Source organism: Podarcis pityusensis, assembly GCF_964106645.2.
Source record: "Podarcis pityusensis genome assembly, chromosome: 10".
NCBI lineage: Eukaryota > Metazoa > Chordata > Lepidosauria > Squamata > Lacertidae > Podarcis > Podarcis pityusensis.
In genome coordinates, this window is record NC_138035.1 from 22,597,498 (window position 1) to 22,610,420 (window position 12,923).

The window sequence follows — 12,923 nt, forward strand, 5'->3', positions numbered from 1 at the left end:
TCAGATTATAGCAGGAAGGCTGGAAGGAAGTGTTGTATTTGAGAGGCCTGATTAAACCTAAGAGTATGTGTCATAAATATTATTTTATGCATTGCCTGGAATAGAAAATAATAATTTAAAAACCCTGCATGCCAAAGGTACAAATCTCTTTGCATAGGAGATAAAAAAGGGGGAAGTGATTACTTGGCCTGTGCAGATAATTACCCACACAGGCCAAATAATCACTTTTTTCCCCCTTTTAGGCAAAGGTTGAAATATATTGGCATGCATATTTATTTTATTTTAGTAGACATGTGTATGCTGTTTTTCTAGGCAAAGCCAGTACAAAAAAGCTTACAGCAATAAAAAGCACATTTATTTAAACAATCAATTTTACTATAAAAAAAAAAAGATAAAACCAATTCCAAAAAAATATAATAAAACCAGCCTAGGCCAAGGTAATCATTTATAGTGGGCTTGTAAAGCTGAAGTGAGTTAGAGGACCAATTTCACTTTCTAATAGAAATCTAGCAGTCACAATGACTTTGACTAACATTTCATTTCTGTTTCAGAATTTTATAAATTCCTCTTCTCATGGCCAGCCATCCACTGCGAGTGTTCTACTTCTTTGGATATATTTAAGGTGCAGAAAACACTGCCAAGGCAGGCCAGGATGGTTGCTTTGAAAGAGACTCCGTTGTTAAAGTCCCTTTCATGATGACCAACCACCTTTTATCCCCCCAGTGCAAAGTGCCAAATGGTCTGTGTTCCAAATCTCGCCAGGCACAGGAAGTGAATCATAGCCACTGGTTATTGTTTTTCTTTGCTTTTTGGATTAAAAAGTTAAAGATCAGAAGAAGACGTATAATGTTCCTGTTGGGTCATTTATGACCTCGTGTACACAGAAGACTACACTAAAGAGAGTAAACTAGCAGAGACATCCAAAGATGTTGGCCATCTTGTGTAGCGGAATCTGCTTGTGCAATGGTACTTCTGGTTTATTTTCTCCAACCTCTACTGTTCCCATTTCAAATGTCCTCAAAATATGTTCTAACCCTCTGGAGATGATTTTGTGGGCATGCAGAAGGGGAGGAGAGGAAGGAGAAGCCCCATTTTCAAGCAGAAGCCCACTCATACTACAATGGAGCTCACCCAATTTCTTCAGGTCAAACTACACCAAACCATCTTTCCCTTGACAATCATAGGTACCATTTCCAAATGTATATACACAAGTTACCAGGGGAGGAGGTGGAAACACCCCTCACTTTCCAGAGAGAACTAAATGCTTAAGCATTCAAAAACACCCACCAGATAGTAGAGGAAACCATGAATGGAGGGACCAGTGGAGGGACAGAGTAGGGACAGGGTTGGCCCTACCATTAGGCAGAGTGAGGGGGCTGCCTCAGGTGGCATATGCTTTGGGGCAGGAAGCGATGGTGAGGTGTTGGAGGGTAGGGCTGAGTGAGCTACATGGCCTGCCATGTGCCCCCTAAGCTGGAGGGTGCTGTTCTATCACCAGTTTCAATTTCCAGTCTTGGCAGATGAATGGGCAGCACGGAGCCATCTCATCCTTTGCCTCAGATGTCAAAAGTCCTTGGTCCAGTCCTAAATAGAGAGCTCAGCAAATGCAGCCCAGAACCAACAGCCTCAGAACCTTTAAAGGTACAGGCAGGATCTCCAGGTTGTAATCTGGCAACTCTAACTCTATTCCAGGAGCGGGAAACTGGATCCATCCTTATCTCCCCCAAAACACACCCTGGTCCAAATATGACATGTGGGTGGAGCCACGCACATGTCAATCACCTGATGCCACAATGAAGTCATAGATTACCCCTCTTTCTTTTCTTAAAATTAGGCTTGCAACCACCCACTGGCCAGCTGCATCGTAACCTGTCCTATGGCCAAATGGGGGAGCCTGGTGGTACTAATTCAGCCCATGGGCTGGAGGTTCCTCACCCCTCCAGTTACATTCAGACAGGGAAGAAGGATAGAAAAATTCCATTGTTGCTTCCAACAATGACCCCCACGAAGCCTAGTATTCTAGTTCTCCACAATCCAAAACAATATGGTGAAGGAATCCTCCCAAAGGAGTAACTGGAAAGACTGGATAATGACTTATAACACTTATGAGTGCAGAAGGTGGTGGGTTTGTGGACAAAAGGAAGTGAAGCATACCTGTCTGGCAAACTATCAGGTGTTTAAGCCAAGCGAGCCAACCAGCAGTGTCAAAACAGACATTGGCATGCAGTTACCTGAGGTTTCTTCACCTTAATGATCCAGGTGGGAGGTACGATAACAGCCGCATGAGCTCCGAGGGAACATGGCTCTTCGATGTGCTGCAGCATGAAGCAGGTGACCTTATTGTGAAACTTGAGAGAGGAAAAGAGAGGCACCAATGAAACAGGGAGAGAGGTGTGAGAGAGAAAATAATGTAAAACAGGGCTGAGAGAAGAAGAAGAAGAAGAAGAAGAAGAAGAAGAAGGAGGAGGAGGAGGAGGAGGAGGGAGGAGTTTGGATTTGATATCCCACTTTATCACTACCCTAAGGAGTCTCAAAGCGGCTAACAATCTCCTTTCCCTTCCTCCCCCACAACAAACACTCTGTGAGGTGACTGAGGCTGAGAGACTTCAGAGAAGTGTGACTAGCCCAAGATCACCCAGCAGTTGCATGTGGAGGAGCGGGGAATCGAACCTGGTTCACCAGATTACGAGTCTACTGCTCTTAACCACTACACCACACTGGCGTAGATCTTTCGGACCCAGCAGGCCAGATACTCATCTCTCCATCCCCACAAGCCAATTTTCACAGGCAGGTGGGACAGTCATCTGACACCATCATGACATTAGATGATTGGTGCCTGTCCAAGTCCCTTGAACAGGGCTTCCAAAACACCTGACAACCAGCTGGCTGCCAGGCGCTTGGGAACTGCTGCGCAAAAGGATCTGCCAGCCACTTGGCTCAGGAACCACTAAGCACAGGGATTGCAAAGCAATATATACCGGGGGGGACGGGGACACACCTATAAAAATGAGGTGCTTTTTCTTTAAATGAATGCTTTTATGCTCTTCTGTGTATGCTCAATATTTTGCATTTCCCCTTTCCTGACTCTCTTGCCAGGTTTTTTTTGTATGCTGTATCAATAAACAATCATCTTAATGGACCAAAGGAAGGAAATAAAAGGAAAAATAATGCCCTATTAGTGCCATTAGTGCCAAGAAAAAGGAGACGTTCTTCAGTATGTTTGTGGGAATGGAATGCAGCACGTCCACCTCTCACAGTACAGATACTTGGCATTTTAAGGAGAGCCGAGTGGAAAAATAACAAAATAAGCCAGGTAGAGCCTGCCCGCAGGATCTTTTCTTATTAAAGATGCTGCCTGTGCAATCAAAGCAGAACCATCCAAGCCATGCTGGCGAGACGGTCACAGGCACTCACACAGTTCACTGGGCAAAAGTCACTTACTGCCTGCTTGCACCAGGAGCAGCTGATGGCCACAATCTCTTTACTGTGGAAGGAGAATTTTTGCTGAAAGCCCTGTAACGACAAAGTGAGTTTATCACATCCATCACCTAACAATCACATTGCACAGCTGTCCTGCCCCACCCCCCCAAAAAAATGTTTGGTGTGTACTGCATGCATGGTAACATTTTGTTTTATTTTCCTTACAAGTGAGACTACAGGGGAGTATCTTCTTCTTTTGTCAACCAGACCTTGATTAAATTGTGGTAGGACCACCAAGAGGCAGATAAAATAGGGGGGCTACCAAGGAGATAGCAGATCTGGCCTCCCAGGAGCATGTCACAGATGTTGCTACAGTAGCAGCAGCAGGCAAGGCATTCCCTGAAGGCCAGATCTACTATCCCTGTGGAACCTGCTGCCTGTGGTACTTGCCTCAGCTCGCCTTATGAGTGGATCGGCCCTGTGTACTTGACATGCTTTTCGAATGGTGCAACGGAGGCATAAGAGAATCCATTTCTGGGAAAACTTCAACCAATGGGCCATTCACCCGTAATGTTAATGAGACTTAAGTCTAGATGTCCAGTCTCTGGTATTGTTTCTTCTAAGCCCTGATGCCTTCAGGATTTTTTTGCAGATGAAGTCTCCAGCACGGCATCCTCAGTCATCCCCCCCAACCTTGGAGAAGCAGGGCGTGCAAACTTAGAATTCTTTTTGGCTGCATCTGAACTCCTTGCATACTTTGTGCAAAGCAGAAATAAGAAGGTAAGACGAGCCCTGCTGGATCAGGCCAATGGCCCGCCAAGTCAAGCATCCTTTTCTTACAGTGGCCAACCAGATGCCTGTGGGAAACCCACAAATAGGACCCAAGCACAAGACTACTTTCCCCTTCTGTGACTTCCAGCAACTGGTATTCAGAGGCATCACTGCCTCCAACCTTGGAAGCAGAGCCTAGTCATCACAGCTAGCAGCCACTGATGGCCTTCTCCCCCATGAATTTGTCTAGTCCTCTTTTAAAGTCATCCACGTTATTGGCCATCGCTGCATCCTGTGCAAGCAAGTTGCATACTTTAACTATGCACTGCGTGAAGTACATCCTTTCATCTGTCTTGAATCTTTCTGTATTCACCAACATTGGATGTACACGAGTCCCAGTGCTTTGAGAGAGGGAGAAAAGCATTTCTCTATTTGCTTTCTCCATGCCATGCGTACATTTATAACATGTCGCCTCTTGCCTTCTCTCTAAACTAAAAAGTCTCAAACTCAAATTCTGTCTATATAAAGAACCAAGAAGAGGGAATGGAGGGAAGTCATGAGGTCTAAAGAACCTCAAAGATAAGGTTTTGAAAAAGATATTTGTGAATTTGGGGGTGGGAGGGAGAAGTACTATTGTGATTAAATGTGGAATTCAATTGTGAAAATTGTGGAATTCAATTGTGAAAATTGTGAAAATAAATTGTGAAAATAAAAAAATATTTTCAAACTCTGCAACCTTTCCTCAGGGGGGAGTCTCTCCATCCCATTAAAGGTTGCCCTTTTCTGAAGCTTGTCTAGGTCTATGGATGATAACACTGTGAAATGGTAAGAGCAGGAGCACAGAGGGTCACTTGTTGATTTGGGGACATGAGCAAATGTCCAAGTATTCTGCCCTCTTTAACCAGAGGACCTGCTTTATTTGCAAGCAACAAGAATCAAAACTTGGACCTCGTACATGCTCTTTGGAACCCAGCTACAGCCTCTGCCCAAATCCTCCCCATTTTTCAACACAGGTGTGGGGAACTGGATCTGGCTACTAGACTGGAGCCTTATCTGCCCCATCCCTGTGGGGATAGTTTGACCACTGGGTAAAGCCTCCCATCTGTCAATCACCTGACATCAGACTTGATTGACAGCACCTCCTACTGCCACCCCTTGGACCCAGTCACATTCTTACTTGCCCCATACCTGACATAATATATGGCACTAGGTGGAAGACAGAGGTGCAACGCCTTGGCAAAGTGGCCCACTAACTGGAGGTATCCTATGCCCGGTTCGACAGCATCTGAATACCTTCTGCCTTTACCAAACTCCTGCCTGACACACACATATATAATAGGAAATTGTTTCTTAGGGATGCAGTGAAGAGCCAAGCTTCAAAAACTGCAGGAACTTTATAATTGGTGCACGTAGAAAGATAAAGAGATATGTTATTGGGGTATTTTTTTGAAGTGGGGGAAGAAAGAATAAGAAAGATGGTGAAATTATCTTGCTTCACAAAAAAGTAATAATTCAAAACAGGCTGAGAGGACTGGGTGATGCGAGAGGCAGAGATGCTGCTTGGAGATAATGGGACTCTGATTCTTTTCCACAGTTCTTGCAAATTGATTTTTTTTTTTTCCTAATTCACTAAACTTGAGAACCGGGGCTGTAATGAACGTGGAAAGATGAGCTTGGCATTTAAGCAGATTTGAAAAGCCTCAAATTGATAACAATTTTGAATATCATATTGTTTAATTGCTCGAGGGGCTGAAGGCTTTATTAAGGCTTCCAGCTCTTGAACCATGTAAGTCTCTCATAATCTTGAGATTTGAGTCTGCAAGGCTCTTCCTGCGTTGCCAGTGCACAATATCAGAACACTGTGCAATCAGACTTATTATCTTTCATACTATTTCATGTTTACTAATGCTCTACCAAATGATTGTACTGTGTGCATCAGCCTTCCCTAAGATGGTGCTTTGGACTACAAAACCTATCAGTCCCAGCCAGTACAGGTGAAGAGGGATTTAGAGTAAATCCAGGGATCTTGGTGCATAGCGGTGGAATCATGTGCATGCCCTTTTCATGTGCTTCAAGCCGGCACAATGTATGCATGTGTGTGTGTGTGTGTGAAGAAGGGGCCAACTCTTCCCCCAGTCTACTCATATCCCCTACAATAGTCTTACCCCAACCTGGCACTCTTTGGATGTTTCAGACTACATCTCCCATCAACCCCCAAAGCCCCAGCCATCATTGCCTATGGCCAGGGATGTTGGGAATCGTAGTCCAAAACACTCAAACAGCACCAGGTTGGGGGGAAGGCTGGTGTATGTGTGTGTGTTGCTATTTATCACACCCTGAGATCACCTGACAACGAAGGGCAAAATAGAAACTATATATGATGGAAATGAACTAAAGGTGTTGGAAGCTACAGCAAATGTTACATGCTTCCTTTCTGAAATCAATAAAAAAAAAAAACTGGAGGGGGGGTGGAATATGGGACAGAGCAAGTCCATGGAACCATTAAGGAAAAGAACAAGGGAGAAGCTCTAATCCTTAAAATGAATTGATGTTATGTCAAGGAGCATGGCCAACTAGAGAACTGAATGAATAAATGATACGCAAAGCTTTAAATGCTGTAGATATTAGTCAGGGCCGGTCCTGTCATTGGACAGAGTGAGGCAATTGCCTCAGGTGGCAGAAACTGAGGAGAACAGCAGAAAACACCTTGGCTGTTCTTCCTGAGTCACTCCCCTCCGTCAGAGTCCACAGCTATGTGCCCCAGGCCTGTCATACACCCTGCTTGCGGCCCTCAGATTCACTAAGGAATAAGATTCAACAGGCAATATGTTACTGGGACAAGTTCAAGGTCTTGCTATAAGGCCCAGAACAACTGAGGACCAAGTTATTTCTGGGAATGCCTTACCTTATATACCCCCTGCCCAGTCACTTCAGTCCTCAGGAGGGACACCTTAGTTTCACATGCTCCCAAGGTTCAGCTTTTGTCCATCAAGATCGGTGCATTTTAGCACCTTCCTCCTGGAATGTGCTTCCAATGAACATCAGGTAGGCACCTACAGTACTGACATTTAGGCACCTGCTTAAAATGCATCTGTCACCCAGAGATTTATTTATTTTTGGTCAATAAAATAAATTGCCAGTCTGATCGGCCTATGTATATGGACTCTGGGGTGTGTGGTGGCAGGCAGGATTCATCTTCAAGCAGCAAGATGAATTGTGCTGGTCCCAACATTATCCTTACCTTTCCACACTGCTTGCACTTCCCCTCCTGCCGCCGCCTGTGTACCCAGTGATGTCGGACAAAGTTCTGCAGGGGAAGGCAGTGGAAGCAAGGAATAAAATTAATACAAGAAAACACAGCCCAGCATCCAGTGCAGAACTTTGCATTCCAAAGCCACCATTCACATATGGCAGCCTGGAGATCGCCGCTGGCATTGCTGGGAGGCAATTCAGAAAGGAAGGGATAGGAGCTGTCAGCTGCTCTGAAGCACACATAAGAGAGAGATGTTCCATAACAGAAAATAAAATAAGGCATTTTGGCTTTTGGTATTCAAAGCAGTATTCCTCCACATCCCATTTTTAAAAAATATAAGTTGTGTCACACACACAATTTATAATAATAATAATAATTTTACTATTTATATCCATTCTCCAACCACCTTCAGACACTCACACAGGTCCTTCACTACCTTCCATAGTTCTGATTTGAAGAGGTAGAGCTGGGTATCATCCTCATGCTGGTGAACATGCAGCCCAAACCCCCTGATGATCTCTCCCAGTAACCTCATATAGATGTTGAAAAGCATTGGGGAGAGTATGGAGTCCTAAAGCACCCCACAAGCAAGAGCCCAGGAGTCTGAACACTCATCCCTCAACACCACTTTCTGGACACAGCCCAGGAGAAAGGAGCAGAACCACTGCATAACAGTGCCCCCAGCTCCCAGCTCTTCCAGACGGTCCAGAAAGATGTCATGGTCAATAGTTAAAGGCCGCTGAGAGATCCAGCAGGACCAGGAAACAGCTTTCACCTCGGTCCCTAGCCCACCAGAGATCATCGACCAATGCAACCAAGGCAATTTCAGTTTGATCCTTTCACATGGTTTTGCATGTAGTGTGGTTTTTTTAATGCATTGTGATTTACTGTTATTTCTATTGGTTATAGTTTAGCAATCATTTATTGTAACTGTTAAGAGCAAATTTCTGTTTATTATTTACTGATACTTTGTGAGTTAATTTTATTGTGCACTGTTATATTCGAATATATTGTTGAATATTACTTTACTTGATATAAGTTGTTTAATTTAAAGTTATTTTTTTTATGACTTTGTCGCATTGGATCAGATTATTATAAGGTGTGTGATCTTTGTTGTATATTCTGTTGTTGTAAATCGCCTTGCACATAGTAATATAGAAAGGTGGCATACAAATTAAAAGTAAAATTAAATGATTTATTTTTTTTAAGGCTATGTCTGCACCAGATGGTTTCTGAAGGATTTGGTCCTGCTCCCTGAATTATCTACTAGCTATTTATGCTCCATGGTTACTCATCTTCCTAGGCCTAATCCACATTCTTGACTCCATCTTTCAAGGCAAAATCATGGGCAGCAGACCTGTGTGTAAACTGCTCTATAGGCTTTGCAGGAGCTGGGCTGGACTTCTGTTCTTTGGGACACTGAGGGCTCGCCCACACTCCTGCTTATCCCATGCCTAGAAAATAGGAGCCCAACTGGTTTTGCCTTTGTCTCAGCACTTTCCCCTGGAGAACACACACTGTAGCACTAAATCGAAATGACCGACAAACTGCGGGAAACCCAATCAATGTTTGCTCCAATTCAATGGTCAACCATGGGTTTTCCTGGGAGAAAGCAGATAGGCAAATGGAAGTGCGAATGAGCTCTAAGACTACATATGCACTAAGCCATGCTGCTGTCAATCAATCTGCAATGTGCTTCTCTTTTCAGAATGAGCCCAGTTTCTCATGAAGCAGGTATCAGGAGCAAATGATACACAACTAGTGTATCTAGTATTCTGGGCTGAATTCCCCATCCTGGAGAGTGCTTATGAAACACGGTGATCCCGTGGTCTTCTTCTCCCCTCCCCAGTGGACAACTGAAGCAGCTTCTTCAAGGCTCTGCTCAAGCAATTTGGGACATTATCTGATGAGGGGAGAGAGATGCTGTGTTGGCCAGCAGGCAATAGCTTTTTCTACCTGCCTTGCTTTACCCTCCAGCTCTAGAAGCCTTCATAAGGGAGCTGTTTCCAGAGGAAGAACTGTGAGGGGAAGGAGACACTGTTTGCCACCAGGGCGTGGTTGGTTTCTCACCTGTGTTGCCCCACCTGCAGCCTGAGGAACCTTCAAAGAGGGATTTGCTGCCACAGGCATTACGTGTATGTGTATTTTAATGAGCCAAATAAAATGAAAATTATGAGTCAAGGAGATGTGGAGAGTGTGTATTAGCTTAACAGTGCTTAGTTTATTTTTTGGTTGCTATTGTCTTCATGTTGTTTATTTTGTTTTATAGATTATAAATGCTGCATTGATTTGTTAATCATATAATGACTTCTGCTTTAAAGCCACTGTTTGGCTTATTATTCAGTTGTTGCTTTGTTAACAGTGTTTTACACATCGTAACTGTTTCACTGATGATTTGTTAATTATTCTGTATGATTTGCGCTGTATTTGTGATGCTCTATTATGTTTTATTATATCATTATTATTTGTTGTTCGTAAGCTGCTTTGAGGTTCATTCGAAAGAAAAGTGGCAGAGAAATATAATAAATCAAAATCAAATCAAGGTCTAAGACTTCTCCCAGACAGCAAGCAAAACTGCCTTTTAAAGTGGTTCGGGGGGGGGGGGCCTGAAGAAGCCCATTTGAACCTTGCCAAGTGCACCTTTGACATTGTGTTTTTATTCTTCTGCTGTGCTTCCCCCGTCTCCTTTCTTCAACCCCACCAAATATCTCCACCTCCCATGTGGCTTTCCTAAAGTCCTGCATGTCACAAGAGATGAAGGAGAGGATACACAGCAGAACCAGGGAGGCGAAAGGCAGCAATCGCCTGCTGTTTTTAGGATGTAAAGGCATATGAGACCAGGGCCCTGCAGGATCTGATTTCTTTTCGCAGGGCCTGTAAGACAGAATTGTTCAGCCTGGCTTTTGTCTTGGAATTAACTTGATCCCCTCCCCCTCTTTCTTTTTTCCTTTTTCCTTCTGTGATGGAACTCCTACTTGGGGACTTCCCTGGCTTTTTTCTGGCCCATGTAGGACAGGTCTGGATAGTTAGCCTTGGTGAAGACGATGTTTTCATCCCCCAAAAAGTTTTTGAGTTTCTGCTGAAATGAGGCTGCATTTTAATGTTGTATTTTAATCTTGTTTTTTAAGTTGTATTTCAATCAATTGTTTTATATCTGGTGTTAGCCACCCTGAGCCCAGTCTTGGCTGGGGAGGGAGGGGTATAAATAAAATTATTATTATTATTATTATTATTATTATTATTATTATTATTATTAACACTCTCTGGTTTGCAGCCTGGAAGGCTGAGCACCAGGAGAAACTGAAAAGCAGAGGAGCAGTTTCCAAAGCTCCACTGGATCTGAAAGTATCTCTCCGCACCCCCCCCCCCCCAAGAACGAAGCAGTTGCTTATGGGCCACAATCCTGCAAAGAGACTCATAGGTAACGTTCACAAACCACTCACCTCTCTGGGAGATCTAGAGCCGCCTTCTCGGAAAGTTGGCTTGCAACGAAAGTTAATCTGCCAGGTGGGAAGCAAGAAGACAGGAGTAATAATCGCAGGCCTATCCCCATGATGAAACAGGCCACCCCTCCCAAGCACCCAAAAGAGGTGGTAAAGGGTTGTAACTTAGTTGTAGAGCATCCACTTTGAATGCAGAAAGTCCTAGGTTTGATCCCTAGCGACATCTTCCTATAGGGCTGCCTGAAACCCTTTAGAACCTCTTCCAGATATTGTAGACAGTACTGAGCTAGGTGGACCAGTGATCTCCCTTCCTAGGCCACTTCCTATGTTCCTATAGTTTCAGGCTCAGTATAGTACAAACTCAGTATTGGTCCACGTTGGATGGCAATGGATCTCTAGGACTGGGCAGCTGACTGGCGGGAGTACAGGTGATATGCTTGTTCTGGACCTGGTCCTTGGAGCAGGGGCCCAGTGCCACCACGAAACAGCTGCCCCATTTACTTGCAAGCCACAAGGTGCCTTAGCCAATCCAGCAGGATTGCTGGAGGAATCCATCGGACCACCTGCCCAGCAGCTGCAAAAATCTAGCAAGGGTATGCAGTCGTGTGTGCGCAGAGCAATACGTTTGGCACCAGCTTGGCTGCAGGAAGGAGGCATACAAGATGCCATCCCATCGTCTTAGGGATTCTGCTCTGGATTTCTGTGGGGTTCACTCCTTTGCCATTTCTTCTGCCGAAGATATCTCACAAGGAAGCAGAAGTTTAGGATCAGAGCCTTCCTTCTCCAAGATGGGCTACCTTCCCACACTGGTCAGCCCCATTGGTCCCTCACTTCCCTCTACAGCATGTACAGAAACCACCTTCCTGGCTACTGGGCCCACTATTGGTCTTCTCCACTCTACCAGAGCCTGTCTTCACATGCAAAGGAAGTCCCTAAGTCACCAACAGTTTGAGACCCGTCAGCTACTCTCACCTGGTTGAGCCAGCCAGATGAAGCCATTGTCCATGGTTTGGCTGCTGTCACATGCTTACAGCTTCTAGGAGCCACAGGTGAGAGCTGAGTGCAGGGTAGGGACCAATGGTGAACAAACTATCCCAGAAGGTGGATGACGTATTCCCTACCAGAGGTACTTCTCCTCCCCAAACACCTCATACACTCCACTGCTCCAGAATTTCAGGCTGGGGTCTTTCCCAGCCCTACCTGGAGATGCTGGGGACTGAACCTGGGACTTTCTGGATACAAAGCAGATGCTCTACCTCTGATTCTTGCCCCCTTCTCTTTAAATGCTCATCATTACAGTTCATGCTTCCCCCCCAAAAAAAACTCTTAAACATGTCATGCTTTGCATTATGGACAATAAAAACAGCACATCTGCACGTCATAAGACAGGACTAAATGCATATAACGAGGGCTATTGTTAGTTTGCTAGCTAGGTTTTTATGCTGAGGCATTTAACAATTCATAAATCATTTTGTGAACAACATTCATCCCCTCTTGACAGTGACAGATGTGCATATATAGTGTCAGAATTCAAACGCTAATGTCAGCAAAATGCCTGGAAAACAAACATAAAACTCAGGCTTCTGAGGTACTTGTGTCTCTTACAGTGGCATATTGAGCATACTGCTGGAAATCATTAGAAATACACATTCTTCCGAAGCATATAGTATAGAGGAAAATTGTAGTTTCTGGTGGGAGCCTCTATTATGATATGAGTATGTTGTACATCCTGTATGACACCAAAGCAAGAACTAGATATTGCAAATCAGAGTTGTTGTACAGCTCCCATCATCTCTGACCATTGGTCATGCTGGCTGGGGCTGATGGGAGTTGGAGTCCAATGACATTGCAGGGGTTGGACTAGATGATCCTCAAGGTCCCTTCCAATTCTATGACTCTGTGACATCTGGAAGGACACAGTCTCCCCACCTTCAATTGTTCATCCTGTGTGACATTCCAGCCCACGGGAGCAAAGTCTGGGTCTAAGCCTGTTTCTGAAACCCTGAAGCCTAGAGAGTCACTTTTACTTGCTTGTT

At 44.5% G+C, this 12,923-nt stretch overlaps 2 protein-coding genes across 10 annotated transcripts in view; both read right to left on the bottom strand.

Annotated features, from left to right (window-relative positions):
* DGKI (diacylglycerol kinase iota) overlaps positions 1 to 12,923 on the bottom strand; it is a 254,537-nt gene that overhangs the window by 117,645 nt on the left and 123,969 nt on the right. For 6 of the 8 annotated variants that reach the window (XM_081023975.1, XM_081023974.1, XM_081023971.1 and 3 more), the window contains exons 5-8: positions 10,888 to 10,944; positions 7,433 to 7,498; positions 3,442 to 3,513; positions 2,232 to 2,348 (exon numbers count right to left, since the gene is read on the bottom strand). In XM_081023975.1, the coding sequence (XP_080880101.1) occupies positions 2,232 to 2,348; positions 3,442 to 3,513; positions 7,433 to 7,498; positions 10,888 to 10,944 (312 nt within the window). The remainder of the gene's footprint in view (positions 1 to 2,231; positions 2,349 to 3,441; positions 3,514 to 7,432; positions 7,499 to 10,887; positions 10,945 to 12,923) is intronic. The other 2 variants (XM_081023972.1, XM_081023969.1) reach the window with 1 other exon arrangement.
* CREB3L2 (cAMP responsive element binding protein 3 like 2) overlaps positions 1 to 12,923 on the bottom strand; it is a 275,941-nt gene that overhangs the window by 61,141 nt on the left and 201,877 nt on the right. The window contains exon 13 of one of the 2 annotated variants that reach the window (XR_013991332.1): positions 2,592 to 2,707. The exons of the other annotated variant lie outside the window; for it this stretch is intronic. The gene's annotated coding sequence lies outside the window, so the exon portion shown is untranslated. Of the gene's footprint in view, positions 1 to 2,591; positions 2,708 to 12,923 lie in introns of those variants that run through there. 2 annotated transcript variants of the gene reach the window in all.